The sequence below is a fragment of the Eupeodes corollae genome, chromosome 1 (assembly GCF_945859685.1).
Source record: "Eupeodes corollae chromosome 1, idEupCoro1.1, whole genome shotgun sequence".
Taxonomy (NCBI): Eukaryota; Metazoa; Arthropoda; class Insecta; order Diptera; family Syrphidae; genus Eupeodes; species Eupeodes corollae.
In genome coordinates this window covers 132,754,869-132,774,078 of record NC_079147.1, presented here as the reverse complement: position 1 = coordinate 132,774,078, position 19,210 = coordinate 132,754,869, and the positions used below count along the sequence as shown (strand labels likewise).

The following is a 19,210-nucleotide window of genomic DNA, read 5'->3' as shown; positions in this document are numbered from 1 at the left end:
AATTCCCAAAGTCTTCTAGCCCTAGAATGTCTGAAAACAACAATGTAATTAATTTGTATTTACATATTTATTTTTTGGTAGTAGATGAATACTGAATACCTGTAGTTATCAATCAACTGTTTTTGGCTTTGAGAAGTCCCCGGTTACGATGCAAGCATATCAGATCTTAAACCAAAAGCTTCATCACCAACAACTACATAATATGGTTGATGCTCAGTTGTGTCCGCTAATGGAGTATCAGCTGATACTTTCAGTTTAACTGGGTTATTTATCCCGTGCTTTCCAAAATTGCAAGAAGAAAATACTGTTGAATCTGGATTCGACCCATGAGCCCCTATGCTAACCATTACAAATCTGTAATTTGCGTAAACTACAGCCACAAGGATTGCGAAAAACAAACTCTTTTTGTAGTTAAAATTGAAGCCTCCTGGGTTTCGTGTTGCTCCTAAGCAATTAGGATATTTTGCCGCTCCCTTGGATTCTGAGGCATAGGCATTTCTTGAGATGATTGTTGATAGCAGAAATTGTTTGAATGACGCAATTTCGAACAGTTGTTTTTACCATCAAGAAACGAAATGACAAATCAGTAAAATTGGCTCCACTAGTGAGGAATCTGTTAGTAAATAAAGCAATTAAATATTCTTATATAAAATATAAGTATATATTGTTTTACCGTAGTGTGAGGCAAAGTTTTTCCTTTGAGCTTATAAAATACATCGTTTTTCGGAAAAGATTGTTCTTCGGTGCAATATCATAAAGTAAAATTGGTATTTGGCCATGCGAAAATATTCGTAAGATTTCATTGGGTATTTTACCAAACACCGAAATAATGCAACAAAAATTCACAGTAAAGTTTTCGGACATGATATATTGGATGTACTTTATAAATTCGCCATCGGAAACTGTAACTTTTTCTATTTTTTAATGCATGTTATATTGCCAAAAGCAACACTAATTTTCTTCTTTTCTGTAAATCATAGTTTTTATTAAAATACTTGTCTTATTTTTTAACATTTTGTTGCAATCTATGTATTTATTACACTAGCAAGAAACAAATAAAAATCATTTGATTTATTTCACTGACAGAAATTTTCAATGATGGCTATAAACGACCTGTCAACAAAATTCCAATGTTTGTTTTCAATGATGAAAACCAATGATCGCTATAACATAATTTAATCATACATTTTTTTATTACGTCTTTGATTTAAGCTATAAATTGTACTTACATGCAAACCATTTCTAATCTATCAACGCATCTTTTTAATTTTTTTTTATAAAACCCTCTACCTGCTTGCTTTTTAACCACCCTATTCAATATTTCAAGAAAAGATAAAATAGTAAACTCACACTTAGCCTTTCTTAAAGTAGCTAATAACCATATATGTATTTAGTGTATAAAATATACCTAAATATACGAGCCCATACGATGGTATATGTATAGAAAATATTCGTGTATGTGTTCGGTTTACATCTGTTTGCTTGCAACTTGTACGTTGGTTTGATAAACTGTACTACTACACAATCATCAGTTTTTTAAAACTTGTTTCTTGTTTGACGTTGTATGCATCATCAGAGTACAGTTTCAGCTATCAGAAGAATCAGCTTAGTTTGTTGTTCTGTTCTTCAGTTGGGAAAATCCTTTTGTGAACAAAGTTGTCGTCTGCTTGTGTTTCTATTTAAGTTGTGCATTTAATTTATCTTTTATTATTTTAGTTTATAAAAGATGTTGAAACGAGCACAAAAATCCGATAATATCGCGTTTAATATTGAACTAGTCAAAGCTGTGGAAAAACATCCCTGCATTTACGATTACAACATGAAAGAATATTGTAACAGAGAATTCGTAGATAGCGCATGGCAGAAAATCGCAAAGAAATTCCACTGCCCTGGTAAGATGGTTGTTTGTTTTATATAATGTAGGTATATACTCGTATATGCATGGACATACATATATATAGCTCGATAGCTGTGTTTATTGACCTTAGAATATTATGGGGTGACATTTCGGTATTTTAGTATAATATTATTTATACATATGCCTGATTCAGGAATATTTATTTATTAATTGACATAAAAAGGTTCAAACGACCTAAGGGACTTGAAGGTAAGCCTAGTATCTAGTATCTGATTTTCAAGCTGCCTAAAAATTGCTTTCTAATTAAGGCAACTTTATTGGAAAGTTAGTCAAGAAACATTTTCATAATTAAGTCTAACTTGACTTGATAGTCAAAATGACATTTGATCGTATTTTTCATTGAACCAAAATCTAAACTTTATTATTATTATTTATTACCTTGTAACTTATATATTTTCTGCACAGTTCCATTTTATATTTTTTTTTTGTGAAAGGTTCATTGTCAAATTTGAAGATGAATAAGTAACATGTCTTTAAAATACAAAATAAAAGTCAATGTGGACTTGTAGATTGCCTAAGGAGTGTCTTGCAGACAATTATGTTAAGAAGTGAAGTTCCGAGTTTTAAGTTTATAACACTCAATGGCGAATCCAAAGGGGGGAGGGGGTTCGTAGGGGTCATGACCCCCCCTGGGAGTTTAGTTGCTTGTTATTTTGATATGACCCCCATTTTATTTTGAATTATTTTTTTTATATGAAAACAACATTTGTATTTTACTTTGTTGCTAAAAGAACTACTTTCAACTTAAGACTGGACCAATAACATTATTTGAATCGGATATTCAGCCCCATTCCTAAAACATAGCACAAGTTCATCAACTTTTGCCCAATGGAGGATCCAGGGGGGTCATATGAGCCATAAAGCTTATACAGTAAAGTTAAGTAAAGATTTTAACTAACCCCGATTCCGTCTGTCTGTCGTTTCTTTAATCGCCTTCAAATTCAACACAATTGTGTTAATTGAAATTAAGGTTTTCAGCTCATTAGCGTGAGGCATTTTTTTCATTTTATTAATACAAAAAATAACAGCAGTCCCCATACAAATTATTTAGTAAAATATGTGATTTTTTTAAAACTCACTAAATTTTGTGTTTTTAATTCGGCTTTTTTCTACAAGAAAAACATATTTTGGTATTGCTCCGGAAGGGTACCCCTCATAAAACCTCTATCTTCTCTTTCTGTGTCAATGATCAAATCATCAAATTGATGATGATTTTTAATGATAAAAAATGTATTTTTTTATGTTAAAAAAATATTTATTTTGTTTTCGAAACTCTTTATTACCTAAGTGCTTACCAAAAATATTTGTAGGAGAAAATTTTAAATGATTTTCGAAAAAATAAGTTAATCTAGATTTTGTTGAGAAATAAAACGGCATTAAAATTTTTGAGAAAAAATTATTTTGCAGGTACACTTTTAAATCTTAAAATATAGGAAATATTTTTAAACACACTTTTTGGGAGATATTCTAGCGACATTTTCGTCCATTTTATTTCTTTCAAAGTTGAATTTCTGTTGCATAAACCTACTTTTGAAGTTAATTTTCTCTGGGTGCTCTAGAACTGGGATTAAACACTAATATAATAATACAAATGCCCCAAAAAAGCAAAAATGACACTTTTGTTAAACTAATGACTAAGTGAAAAACATAATAAACGTTTCATATCTCTTGATATAAAAGCTTTAAATATCTTTAGATTTGAACTAAAAAGAGATTCTGAAACTTGTATTTTGTAAGTGCTAAACAAAAGTTTCTTCCCAACTTATTTGTTTTAATTTAATTTTTACTGAAATTTTGTACTTAAATGAACCTATTTTCTTAAATTCGAGAACCAAACATTTTTCTCTCTACAATATGTAAGTTTTGTTGACGCCTTTAAGATCGAAATACGACTAAGCAGATTGATAACGATATAATAAGAGACTCCCGAAAATTGAGTTGAAAAAACTGCATACAAAAAACCTGGATTTTCGAATTTTTGAAGCGTCCTTTGCATTATGTTATTTAAATTTTGTTAGCCTTTTTTACAAAACATTAAAGAACATTTGTAAGCGGTGAGTAAAAACTCATCTAATTGTGTGACCAACCCCCCCCCCCCCCCCCCCCTTGAAAACACTTAATAAACTAACTTGTTCAACAAATTATGTTGTTTGAACTTGCCCATTGACTTAAATCTCAACAATATGTTAAAGACGCAATGCAAAAGGTTTCTTATTTTGATATTTAATTCTCAAAATATATACAAACTTACAACTAAGTTACACATTTCTAAATTTTTGAGCAGTCCTACAAAATTAATAGACATTTTTATAATGTCTTTGTATATAAAGTCTATAGTATTTTCATGGAGCAGTTATTTTTAAGTTCACCGTAGCCACAAGGTGGGCTTAGATGTTTTGTATACAAAAAGTGAAGAAAAAAACAATCTGAACAAGCTTTAGCCTTCCCCGTATAAGCTCTCTATAGGCGTTTTTCTTTTTAAGCTCAGAGAAGAGCCTAAGCACATCGAGTACGCTCTGATCTGACAAGAGTTTGATCAGATTAAAGAAGACATTCGATTCGATGATGTTTAATATAAAAAAGTTGTCAGTTAAATTTTTCTAAGAAAATAACAAAAAATTACTAACAATATTTTGCATAGGATGAAACGTTAACGAGATTTTTAGTCGAAAATCAATTTCTACCAATTTCGGTAGCACAGATTTTTAGAACAAAATTTAGCACGGAATGAGGTTAATAGTTAGTCACGAAATATCGAAAACCCAACATTAATTTTTACCAATTTTGAACACAATATTTTCTATAAAATGAAATTAGTTTGAAGCCAATAAAACCTTAGTAATTTTTATTTTTAAGTTTTTATTTTGTAAGAAAACTGTCAGTTCGATTTTTCTCAATATTTTTTATAAGGTGAACTCACTTTGAAGCTAATATTCTTAATTTTGAAAAAGATACTTTAGTCGAAAATAAATGTTTCCCAATTTTTATTAATGTTTTGTGAAGGTTTTTATTTTTTTTTGTAAAGGAACTGTCAATTCGATTATTCTCAAAATTTTACCATATGTCAAAAACGAAATTCTTCGTTGCATACATTTATTTTGAAGATAAAATCTTTTTTGTTCGTAAAATATTGGAGGTGACAATTATTTATTTTTTTCAGTACTTTGATTTTTCTAAATTTTATTAGTTAAGCATCACGTCAGAATATATGATACTAAATATAATTCAAGTCACTAGAGTTTTTTAAATGGCTATGGCTGCATCATTCTGCATTATTATCGGAATAATAACATTAATTTGAAGTCGATATCTCCACTGGTTCTTGAAATATTGACGACAAAAAAACTTCTCGAACAGCAGACATCTCTCCAAAAATTCAAAAAATCGTTTATTTAGACGCTAGGGACCTTGAAACGTTGAGAAAAGTCAAAGTTTTCAATTCGATAAATCGGATCGATTACATAATTACTTCCCATATGGGAAGTTAAAAAAATCCTTTGGAAATACGACCAACTTAAAAAAAAAAACAATTCTACTCAACTCATGAAGACAATTTCTCAACCTGGTGTACCAAAACTTACTTAGAGCTTAACATTAGCAAGTGGCAGACAATGAACTTTTCGAGTAAACGCATTAAAACAGCTGCCCGTCATTACTATATTTATAAGAATTCGAAAGAATTATGTAATCCTTACATGACTCGATCGCTGTACATGACGTTTGTCCGACCTCTACTTGAATATGCGTTGCAAGTTTGGTCTCCATATCAAGGATAGAAATCATCCATCAAAGATTTCTTGGTTTTGCACTTCAATGCCTTTCTTGCGAAAATTCAGTGATTTTTCTCCCTTAACGCGATCGCCTCCGTATATTAAACTTCAACTCATTACAGGAACGGAGTTGCTGACATACTGTTCATACATCAACTTCTTACTGACTCATTTGACTTCTCCTCTCTTTACAATTTCATTTCTTTTAACAATAACACCCCCAACCTAAGAAACGTTCGCCTATTATATTTACCAACTCATCACTCCATCCTATGGCCTTAACGAACCTCTGAAACCTATGCAGCGGTTTATCAGTTCGAATCCAAATTAATTTCAACATCAGCACCTATAACCTTTGACCCACCCCCCCCTCATAGTTATAAGTTTGCATTTAAGTTAGTTTTTAAGTTACACCAATAACTTAATTTAGCGAAGTAAATGGAGGTTAAGCCCCCACTTAAATAAGCTGTTTAAACCTGTACAAATTGTTTACACCTGTTTATTTTATGTTATGTTAAATTTGAATATTTGTTCTTGTTTTCAGCAAAAGAATGTAGAGAGGCATGGAAGAATCTAAGAATAGTCTTTAGTCGCAACATTAAAAAACAAACTACAGGAGCTGGTTCAACAAAGAAACCATATTATCTTCTAGAGAGTATGAGGTTTCTTATCCCTTTTATGAAAAATTCGTCATCAACAACACAATTAAAACCTATTAATGAAGCAATTTATTATGAAACCACAAGTGACGAGCAAACAAGCAATAGGGACGAGGAAGAAGATGAAATTATTGCGTCCAACAATGATCAATCTAAATCAAATATTACAGATAATCTCGAAAATGTTATGCCAAAAGAAGAATATGATTCAGAAAAGGAAATAATGTTTGAACAGGAATTTTTAAGAGAACAAATTACATCAAGAAATAAAAAACAACCTGACATTTTAAACAACGAAATCCATAAACATCATCAAACTCCAGATGAAATTCAAATGGAATCTCTTAGTCCAAACAAGAATCAGAAAACATCACAAGCAGCTCTTAATAATTCTAGTTACATTGACTTAATTAATTTTGCAGAATCAAACAGTGTCACTAGAATGAGCAGAGGGAATTACAAGCATCAATTCTTAACGAGTTTATTTCCAGATGTAGATGACATGGACGATACTCAGTTTAGATTATTTCGATTAGAAGTTTGTAAAATAGTCAGCAATATATTTAGTTCCCAGACACCGACACAACAACCTACCAACAGAACTTCTTATTGGCAAAATTAAAAAGTTTAAAAATCCAATAGAAACTACCATCGGTTTCAGTCCTTTACCAACCTAGCTCGTATGTTCGGGGATGTTATGACTTATGATGAGATGTAAGAAGTCAATTTAAACGTTTATTTAAATCCAAAATCAGAACTACCCGTATGGAAGTTTCTGAAAACTTGAATTCTAATTCCTGCTTTATTTAAAATGTATAAGATTAACATATTTACTTAACATTTAAAACAATTTACAGACATTGGTATTAGCTTTTATTTTGTATTAAAAAATCAGTTCTCTATAATATATCTACGAGTAGATTAATAATCATTTTTAAAAAATATATTTTAATTTGAAATGAAGACAATTTTTCCTTTCTAACAAACAAATTTTAAAAAGCATATTTTTTTACTTATGGTCCTTTAAATAAAACAATGTTATATATTAGATTTTTTGTAAAAAAAAGTCTAAAAACTAGAAAGTTTTAAGGTTTTTGAAAATAAAGGTGTCAATACAATCGTTATCCAGGTAAGCTTCCATTTTTAATATTCTATAAAAAAGTTATACATATGTATGTATATATGTATATATGTACATATGTACATATAAATATTAATTAGTTTTTTTAAAAATCATATCATGTTGTGAATGATCAGCTAAGCTTCAGTTGTTGTGTGAGCTGGACTTTATATGGATGTAGGATATATTAGGTTTCGCTGCCTTCCTACTCTCGTTGCTACCAACAGCAGAGGAGGGTCCATTGACCACTCCCTTCTCTGTAGTAAATGTAAATGTCATACAGCATCTTTAAGCTGTTTTTGTTTTTCTTCTGAAAATATACAACAAAAATTACTGGTCATGGTCATCGTCATCGTAGCAAAACTGCACGGAAATCATTTAATTAAACTATTTTGTTTTAAACCATTCAATTAAAATATACATAACTGAATTCTTTTGTTTTGTTTTATTTATTTGTTGTTTGAAATATAGAGTCCGCCATCAAACGTTTTTTTTGAACTAGTGCTTATTTCGTGAATGGTTACTTTTAGCTCATGTCTGATTTGTCAGATAATTATTTTTATCCTTCCGCTGAACGAATATGGTTCTGCATATGCTTGAACAACGCTGGCAACAACGTTCAGAGACGATACTCTCAGATGAAGCTCATTTTGATCTTGGTACACCCAAAACGAGTCCCTGTTTAGTGCGGATTTTGGTCCAGAGGCATAATTGGGCCATTTTTCTTCGAAAATTAGCAATGAGTTTTTGGACCATGTTGAACGAATTTTTGTTCATACAAATTGAAGAGGATGATATTGGCAACATTTAGTGTCAACAGAACGGGGGCGCTACGTGCCACACCGCCGAAGCTAACACTCGATGTTAAAAAATGTGTTTATTAGTCAATTGAGTTACACGATACCAAGTTTTAAATTGATTGATACATTTTTTCAGTGTTAAGCCCGTTGATCCTCAACAATCGCAATAAGGATGTACATTTGTTATACATTTACTATGGAATGAGATTGGACACAAAATGAAGAAAATTCAGTTAGCTTAAGATCATATAGTGCTTTAAAAGTCGATCGTTAAATCACTTTCAATAGGTGTCTTCGAAAAATTATTCTTTTTCAAAGACGGGTAAAACTTCAGTTCCTTACAAAAAAAAAAAACTTTCTACTCCAATACACAAAAGAAGGAATTAAATGTTTGTAAAATTTTAAGCATATATTTTTTACTCGCCTCAATAATCTTTATTTGCAATTTGTTTTTCTTTATACCTTCCATCAAGATTGCTGAAATTCGATATGCACTACGGCAGATGTTGCCGGTCTTTTGTTTTTAAGAAAAGAAGATAAAGACTTCGAGATGTGGGAAGAAGAAAAAGTTTATTTATTTCTTTTATTCTTATATTAAATGCATGCAAACGCATTTTAAATAAATGACATGAGAATAAGCAGAGTAAGGAATTGATTTGAAAAATGGAAACATCTGTTTTCCCTGGATGTGATTTCTTTATTCGTATTTAGCATTGATGGTAGATTGAACTTTATTTTGGTTTCTTGTCAAAGGAAAAAATAGAAAATATTCAAAATATAAGCTCCCTAACTATCAAGTCAATTCCACTTACATACATATGTCAAACTGACAGCTGATCATAGTTTTTAATTCAACTCAGAGCTGAACTTTTTCACCCGGTGATTTACATATGTATTTTTTTAGCACAATTCTATTTGATGTTTTATATAAAAGGGTTCTTCGTCAAATTTGAAAAGAAATTAGCAATATTTCCTCAAAATACAAAATTCAGGTCGAGATGGAATTGTTGCTTGCTTGATAGGTGTTTTTGTTTTTGCTACTTTTTGCACGGTGAATTGAAGGTTGAAGTTGGTGAAGTAAAATTCCGAGTTTGAAGTTTATGAGTTTATGACACTTGCAAAAATAACTAGTTGCCTTGGTCTAAATTAATGTTTAAAGAAATTTTTATTAATTTTGTAATTTTTGTGCTTTACAATGATTTAATTCACGATTTTATAAAAAAAAAAAACTAATCCAAAGGAAATAGGGGTTTTGGAAAAGTAGATATTTTATTACAAAATTCTATTTTCCACATTGATTTTTCTAAATCAAACAAGTGTTTCAAACCAAAAAAACAAGTGACTTGGTTTTGAAACATCAACCATTGCTTCTTGTTTATTTTTCAGTGTTTGGTAGTATTTTTTTCAAAATTTTACATATTGATAGAACGATTTTGCCTTTTTAAGATATTCGGAATAAAATAGTTGTAGCCAACTTCACTATTAAATCACACTACTGACATTTGGCACATTTTTTATTAAAGAAAGCAAAAAGCACAAAATCGATCGTGCACATAATTAAAAATGAACCTTATTTTAAGAAAAAGTTATTTGTGGACATTGTAACTTTAAGTTATACTTTTTTATCTACTTTTTTCCACAATTAAATTTAAATAGTTTAGTTAGGTCATAAAAATGGGCAAAAACAAATCATGTGACGTAAAGACTCGAAGTGAATTTTTGAGCCATCATGAAGACGGGAAATCTTATAGCGAGATTCCTAAAATTTGAAAGTGTTCAAAAAGATGGTTTTTAATGCTATTCAATTTTTTAAGAAAAATAACACCATAGAAAAATACCCCGAAAGCCGAGACCAAGGTCATCCTCTCATAGAGAAGATGCGCTCATTGTTCGGGAAATCAAATCACTGTCAAAAGAAGATTGTGTGAAGCTGGACTTTTTTTGGGTTCATAGCAAGAAAGAAGCCATTACTGACTGAACGTCACAAAAAATCCCTTTTGGGATTTGCTTAAATGTGTATGTAATGGTCAATCAGTTTAAACATACGTTTTTTCGGATGAAACTAAAATTAATAGGATTAATTCTGGTGCAAAGGCTTGCGTTCGCCGTCCGAGATCCCAAGAATATAATCCAAAGTATACTCGCCCAATTGTAAACACTTGCTAATAGGACTTCAAAATTATCAATAACCTGAAGCCAGTCAATATTTACTGCCTGGAGATTGAGAACTGACCTTCCATGTTCACATACAAAGCATCACTTTTCGATTCACCATTCAAAATACAAAAACCAAATCTCTTAAGTAATTCGATTAATATTCTCTCGTTTCTATTTAGTGCTTCATCTTAATGAATTTTGAAATAGCACATAGTTTTGGCATGAATCACCTATCAAAATGGTATTTTTTGATTTAAAATCATTTTAAAAAAATCGTGCAATTCCCAACAGTCATTTAATAAATTATGAAAGTTTGAATATAAAGGTACAATGGAATCAGTTTAATGGGTTGTATTATCATCTTAATATTTTTAAAAATAATTAACTATCAAATAGACCAAACTTTACAAAATCACTAACTTTACTTTTTTAATACCACAAAATATTAATGAAAATTATTATATATTATTACTTACTTTCCAGAATATATCTGGTATTAAAATAAACTAAAAACAAAAATATTTAGTAATTAGAATTCATATGTGTTGAATTCAAGTGTGTTGAATCGAAGCTTAAAGTACTGAATATAATAAATATTCTATCCGTCCTTGTTGTTTTGCAGGCACCACTGTTCTCATATTTGTTAATATAATTGTACACTGCCAGCCACTAGGAAGAGGCCACAAATTTTAAAATCGATTTTCGCTTTTTATGTCTCGTGGAAGCTTTGTATCCGCAAAACGTTTACTGCCTATGAATAGGTACCTATACATTGAAAATGTATAGAATTAAAGGTCAAATTGAAAACGGGCGTTGGAGTTTCCCAAGATCAAAAATCGTATAAAAAGTGTTTCACAAGGATGATACCATTGCAAATATTTCCGTGCAGGAATTTAAATGCGATTTTTAAAAACTTTTGAATAGCGAGTTTTGTAAAAAACTGTTTTGATTTAATTTGAGTTCCGGAAAGATTTTGGTAGGAATACCAACGGTTCAAATTATAATGCAAAAGAGTGATATTATCGTTAGAAGGAAACTTAGGATCAAATATGTTTTGAGGCAAGTACACAAGAGAAAATGTTGCATTTAGCAGTGAATGAAAACGCGGTCTTTTGGAAGGAAAAAAGTTTAACCCATTGTATACAATTTGAAGACAAAGACCAATTAATCGAAGCTTTTCGTTATTCATTGGTCCAAAATTTCTGTGATTGTTAAAAAAATGTAACTATTCTATTACAAACCATTTTATAGATGTTATGTCTAATTAATAATATAAAAAAAACCCTTATAAATCAATGTTGTTAAACCTGAAAATGCAAACATTCTATAAATTTGTTTGTTATTTCTAAAATATATTGCATGTGTCCTCATTCTAGTGACACATATTTTATACCCTTTTTAAGTTCATAATTAATATTTTCATAATGGGGAATTCTAACCATTGTTTCCTATTTACACTTATATTTTATAAATTTGTGTTGGAGAAATACGTTCCTATTCACAGGAAGTAAACGTTCAGGGTACAAAATTTTCACCAGGTGTAAAAAGCGAAAATCGATTTTAAAATGTTTGGCTTTATTCTAGTGGTTGGTAGTGTAAATACAGGTGGTGGCACTGCTAAGGGGATTAGGGCATCCACGAGGATTTTCTCAAAAAGTTCAAGGGAGTTCGAGGTAAATTTAAGAGGTACATCTTTTAAAGATCTTTATTTTGTTCAGTAAAATGATGGAATTATAACAATGGCTTACAATGCAAAATTAATAGAATAATATTTTTTCAATAATAATGGCCAGGGATAAATATTATGTAGCTTTGGTTTTAAATTGCTACTTCAATTGCACTACATCTCACTGCTTTTAAAATTTTAAATTATGTGAAATAGTATATTGAATAATAACTTTTAGTTTCCCAATGAATAGTTTCTAAAAATAAGAACTCCCTAGTTCCTGCATATTTTTTAAATTTGTTGTCAATATTGAACTGAAGAAAGGTATTAAAAAAGATCAGCTCAGAATAATATGCATGAGCTTATTTTTTAACACTACATTATCAAGTCTGTAGTCATATTGTCTCTGATATGTTATTTTTAGATCAATTCTTCAAATCACAATAAAACAAAAATGGAAAAACTACCAAAATATTCATAATAATAACAATAATGGACAACCATTAAACAAATAAAAAAGTATAGTAAGGACTTTGTATTTATTCTTGAAACCTATATAACCAACGGAAGTCGTAAACAATGGGTAAGGTTTTTTCCCTTCGTCTTCTGTTTCTCAATAGAAGACGGTGCTGGCTGATGCTGTACGATCATACAGACAAAACGTTTAAATCTATAGAGTATTATCCAATATACATACTCAAGAACTCAAAAAGGCAGAGATGATGAGGATTAAGAAAAGAATCTCAAAGAGGAAAGAGACAATCGCTTGAAAAAAAAGGAGCAGATGTTAAAGCCAAATTTTAGGTTCACAAATACAACTCTCAGTAAAGTTTTTATGAATAGTCTATAGTATTTTGTGATGCTGAAAGAGGTATTGAAAGTTTATTATAAAATTAAAACATAAAGACTACTGTTTGGTGCGCTCAGACTGATTTTAGTGTACGCTGTGGCAGTATGGGGAATTGCCTTATCTATAAACCGAATTCAGTTTGTCTATGTATAAGCTGATCGCTTCACACGACCTCTTTGGCACTGGATACCCTACCTAACACCTCTTGATACACTTAGCAATCAAATAGCTGCAAGCTCTGCTATTCCTCTCAAAGCTACTTCGCAGTGGGTTAACAATAATATTGGCCACTCCATAATTATTCCAAAGCACGCAAACTACACCATCCCTCAACATTAATTCGACAGAAACTTCTGGATTTCTGTACCTTTTATATCTTTCGGGAAGATAGGGCATTCCTGGAAAACGAGTCAGTCCACTTTTACACAGATGGATTAAAAACAAAAGAAGGGGTGGGTGAAGGTATGTGCTCAGAACTCCTGATTTAAGTCTCTCATTCCACCTTCTTAATCATAGTAGAGTCTTTCCATATAACTGTCGATAATTTCTAATGGAGATGTCACAACAGTTTACTATTCACCTTTGCTGGTTGCCGGGTCATAGAGACATTTCAGGAAATTGTAAGGTACATACATGAACTTGCCAGAAATGGTACAATACAACCCAATCAACCAAGTTTGGCTAATGATGGCATACCAATCGCGATATGTAAACTATTGCTAATTCAAGATGCCATGAAGAAGGCAAACATCAGGTGGAATAACATCACCACGTATCAAGTGTCGCATCGGGCCTTCACTAGATTTAAAGCGATAAAGGTACTTGCTATCTTTAAGCAGATCGCATATAAACTCGCTAATAATCAGTGTATAATAGTAAACCATTCCACCCACGCAGCTACGCGTATTGTCAAATGACTTTTGCAAAAGCTGTATGGATGAGAAAGAGGAGGAAACAGTTTTTCACCTCCTCTGTATATGCCCTACTCTAGCTAAAAAACGCAAGAATTACCAATGAACATTTGTCTATAATGATCTAAACGATCTCAATCAGTCTTAACAATCTCATTTCAACTCTAAGTTAATTTATATGTGGCCCACCACAGGTATTGTTAGGGATGGAGGGGATCCACAGTTGTTATGTCGAATTCAAAATGCTTGTTTATGAAGCACTAAAAATTACTCTTGGACTACTCCTCAATTCCTTGAAAGAACCATAGTTACCGTGAAATATACGTTTTGATGGCACAAGCAGAGATTAAACCCAAACAGTCTTAAGTACTTCCCACCGGGTTCCGTAAAATAAAGGCAAGTGAAATATGGCTAGTTGGTCTTATTACACATAAACAAAGTGAAATAATCCAAATTGGTTTTATTTCACCTTCAACATTTGTCATAAATTCAAAGAGACTTTGAAAAGACCCAACCTCGCACCTACCCCAAATTGCATAATGTGCCCTAGTAGCGAAGCACCATGCACCCCTATATTATTCACAGTAAAAATAAAATAGTCTTATTTCTTAAAATAATTTTGCCCTATTTCACTTGGTCAAAGTGCAATAAGACCAACTGTTAAAAATTGGTCTTAGTTCACTTTTATGAAGTGCAATAAGGCTAATTTCTTTAAGCTGGTCTTATTTCACTTGGCCTATTTCACGGAACCTACCCATTACGCCTCGGATACTTAAGTTCCACCTTCAGAATCCTATTGTGGTCATCCAGTGCTATGCCATCTTTTAATAGTAGTTTGTATTATTTTCAAGCCTAACATATCACTCAAATACCATGAAAAAAGCACTGTTCGATTCTCATTATAATTTTTATTGAATTACTAAGATTTTTATAGGATTTTTTTGTATCTACTTTATAATTCCAGTATATAGAATTCAAAGTCTAACTCCTTTATATTTAAATTCATATGCACTTATATGTAAGCGAAAATATAAATGACTTCAATTAAGAATTCAATTGCTTATATCTTATATATACTTCATGATTAAAATAACCTATATACATAAATGGCACAACTATAAACTTATATATCTAGTTACTACCCGCAATGTTTTTTCTTTTTTACTTCCCATAGGTCCGATTTGTCAAATTGAAAATTTTGAAATTTCTCGACGTTTCAAGGTCCCTAGAGTCGAAATAAAAGATTTTTAAAAAGATGTCTGTGCGTGCGTACGTTCGCGACGTTTTTTTCGTTGTCCATAGCTCAAAAACCATAAGAGATATCGACCTCAAATAAATTTTGTTATACAGATAATATGGCAGAAAGATGCAGAAAGGGCTCTAAAGAAAATGGGTGTTTTTTTTACCATAGCAGTTTAAAAAAAAAGGTGAACATTTTGGTAAACCCTTAATATCTTACGAACCAACAACGCTAGAGACTTAAATTAAATTGTATATAATTTATTGTAACGTGATACCAATCAAGTATAATTTTTGAAAAAAATCCAATTAAGGGTTTTTTTATTAATCAAAAAAAATTGTCACGTCGAAAATTTTACGAATAAAAAATGATTGTGTACAACGAACATAAAATTTTTAACATCAGGTAAAATTTTGAGAAAAATGGAATTGACGTTTTTTTATAAAAAATAAAAATCTAAAAAAACATACCTCACAGTTGGTAAAAATTGATTTTCGACTCAAATATTTTCAAAAATTTGCGATATTGGCCTTAAACTACTTTTATCTTTTCAAAAATATTGTTGGCAATATTCAGAAAAATTTTGAGAAAAATCGAATTGACAGTTTTTTTACAAAAAATAAAAACTTAAAAGAAAATTTAACAAAAGTTGGTATATCTTTTCAAAAAGATGGCTTCAAACTAATTTTAACTTGTAAGAAATATTGTTTTCAACAGTCGGAAAAATTTTGAGAAAAATCGAATTGACAGTTTTCTTACAAAAAGCAAACACCTATACCAAAAAAAAAAATTAACAAAAGTTGGTAAATATTGATTTTCGGCTCAAACATCTTTGCAAAACTTTGAGATATTGGCTTTAAACTACTTTTATCTTTTAAAACCTAAAAACCTTTAAAACCTAACAAAAAAAAAAAACAATACTAAAACTTGGTAAAAATTTACTTTCGATCCAAATACCTTTTTTAAGATTAAAAATATTCTCTTCAAACTTGTTTATTTCACAGAAAATATTATTTGCAATATTCACTATTTTTTTTTTTTTTTAAATCCAATAGTTCGTTTTTTCATAAAAATATAAAATCTACAAGAAATAGTACGCAAATTTGGTAAAAATTGATGTTCGTTTTTTTGATATCTCTCAAATTAATTTCATTCATCCAATTTGTACAAATTTAAGAAATTCTACTAAAATTGTTAAAAATTTGTTGTCGACTCAAAATCTATTTAATAAAACTAAATTTTCAAACCAACCTATTTCTTTATATGAAAAATATTGGTGGCAATTTTAAAATTTTTACGAATATTTCAACTAAGAACTTTTTTAACCCAACACGAAAACCCACAACTTTTAAGTAAGACAAATCGACAGCCGGGATGGAAAGTTATCAGTGTGGGTCGCATTCCAACCTCTTATTTACGTTTACATTTAAAACCGCAAAATGGATAACCCTGTACGTTTAAAAGGCATAATAATAGGTGATGGTAATCTCCTAGTTTAATCTTTTTCAGTAGTCTGCATGACTTATGCACCAAAGTGGTAAGTCTTATGCAACTCTGAACTAGTCTGCTTTCTCCCCGACATCAACCAACTCACCTTTCATGTCATTCTTGGACCTCTACACCATTCAGTTAGCCTTTAGGCATAATTATAAACATGTGGCCAAGAACTCGAGCCATTTTATTTTTTTATTTTTTCATGTGGAAGAACCAAATCATCGGAACATCTTTGAATTGTCTGCATCTGCCCGATTATTGAAACTTGTCCAAGATGTTGCCTTTTCTTAAATTATAATTAAGTTATAGTAAAATAGTCAAGTAGGAAGGAAGCAAGTATTTACTTTTACTTCTAAAGGGGCCTTACAATGACCTATAAGTAGTTATATCTATTTACGGAAACAATGCCGTTCATTTATTATGCTTGTAAACATAAGTTTATCAATGAATTTTGTGATAAAGTGTAGCAAACAGTGATTCTGGTGTAAATGATATAGGCACACCCTTTCGTGGGTGTTGAACTTATCTAATCGCAAAACCGTCAATAATTTAAGAATTTACCTATCATCTCCCTCTACTCTAAAGTCACCGATGAAGTCATTGATCTTAAGGAATTTGCTTTGCCATCAAAGACAGCACTTAATATTGATAAATAGAAACGAAGAGAAGGAAGTAGAAGTTGTATCCGTATCGTTCACAGTTTTACAAATAAATAATACTGAGTTGATCAAACCACCTGGCAATTTTAATAATCAAAACAAAATTTCTTCTTGATAAGGTGTCTGCTGAACCATGGAGGGAAGTGTTTGCTTCTAGCAGACAATATTTTATTAGACTATCTGAATTCGTTTCATTTTGTTTAGATGTTCTTTTTGAGCGTCGCCGATGTTAACATATAAAAATGATTCACAACCTTGCATTTTTTTGATTACAACACAATTTAGCATATTATGAAATATTTTGATTTCAAAATTTATTTTGTTTAAATGAGACCTTTAGTCCAAAACCAATTTCTGACCATTTTAGAATCATTTCTTGAAAGTTTTTTATTTCTTATGTCCACATTATACAAATTGTATTTTTCTAAGAAAAAATATTTTACAATACTTATAACAGAATGAAATCATTCATTAAAGACTTTTATTTATTCAAGAGATGTCGAACATCAATTTTTACCAATTCTGCGTACTATTTTTTGTAGATTTTATTTTTTATGGAAAAAAATTGACTGTTTTTTTCATAAACATTTTACTGAATGTAGAAAACTATTTTTTTGAAGTTTGAAGCAAATATTTTAAATTTTTGAAGAAGTATTTAAGTCGAAAATCAATTTTTTCCAAGTTTTAGTAATTTTATTGAATATTTTTTTTTGCAAGAAAACTGTCAATTCGATTTTTCTCAAAATTGGACTAGACGTCATAAACGTTATTTTGGAGATAAAATTATTTCTAGTTTGTAAAATGTTCGAGGTGAGAGTTATTTTTTTTCATTTTTTTATTTAATTGATTTTTTTTTCAAAACTGTATCACGTCACATTATATAATATTAAATTAAGTTGAAGTCGCTGGCATTATTGGTTCTTGAGATATTTTGGGTCAAGCTAAATGTTCACTCTTTTTTTAAATTGCTATAGTAAAAGAACCATCCACTTAATTTGTTTGCATCTTTCTGTATTATTAATCTGTATAGCAAAATTGATTTGAAGTCGATATCTCCACTGGACCTTGAAACGTCGAGAAATGTGAATATTTTTAATTCGCCAATTGGGTCCGATTACATTACAATAACTTCCTATAGACATTTTAAAATATCATAAACTTCTTAGTGGTATTGTTTTCGAAAGCTTTATTGTAAGAAATTAAATTCCTAACTAAATTGTTTTTAAGTTTGTTTTCTTTAGGCCTTGTCGTTTCCTACAATATAATTAGACGATCCAGATTTTTTGTTTTAGGATTGATATTGGACATTAATCATCGCTTATTTCGGGGACAGTGCGATAACTTGGCCGCCAAGATTTGATAATGGTTTCTTGTAGAGAAGACCAAAACAAGCATTTTTAACATAAAATGATGAGCTCCTTTCCCCACGTTTAGGAGTTAGGGGCTCTTAACAACGACAATACTTACAGTAAAGATCTATACCAGTTTTGAAAGCCAGAAGTCTCTCATATACTCGTAATCCAAAATTAAAATCTAATTATTTACATCAATAGTAAACGAACTGAAAATATAGAAATAGTTTTTTACTATAGCACTTTTAATAAAAGTTAGAATTTTGGTTAACCTAAAGTATCTTACTAACTAATAATGTTAGCAACTTGAATTAAATGTTATCTATATTATATATTTTGACGTGATACTAAACAAATATATTTTTGAAAAATATTTCAACTAGCCGTTTTTTTATAAATTAAAAAACTGGAAAAAAATTTATTTTCCTGGAATATTTACGACCGAAAAAATAATGTTATCTCTTAAATAATTGTTTGAAACGAAGAATAACGTTTTTGACATGTAATATAATTTAGCAAAAATCGAATTGACAGTTTTCTTACAAAAAATAAAAATAAGATTACTATAGCTTAATCAAAATTGATTTTCAACTTAAATATCTGTTTGAAAACTT

The 19,210-nt window shown here is 30.3% G+C and overlaps 1 protein-coding gene across 2 annotated transcripts; it reads left to right on the top strand.

Annotated features, from left to right (window-relative positions):
* The first annotated feature begins 1,515 nt into the window (after nt 1-1,515).
* Nucleotides 1,516-7,351, top strand: LOC129940023 (uncharacterized). Of its 2 annotated transcripts, XM_056048247.1 has the most exons (3): nt 1,516-1,655; nt 1,717-1,892; nt 6,233-7,351. In XM_056048247.1, exons 2-3 carry the CDS (start codon nt 1,727-1,729, stop codon nt 6,967-6,969), a joined length of 903 nt encoding a protein of 300 aa, XP_055904222.1. In that variant the 5' UTR covers nt 1,516-1,655; nt 1,717-1,726; the 3' UTR covers nt 6,970-7,351. The 2 variants fall into 2 exon arrangements, with proteins under 2 accessions (XP_055904222.1, XP_055904220.1); XM_056048245.1 differs by having other exon boundaries at nt 1,517-1,892.
* The last annotated feature ends 11,859 nt before the right edge of the window (nt 7,352-19,210 follow it).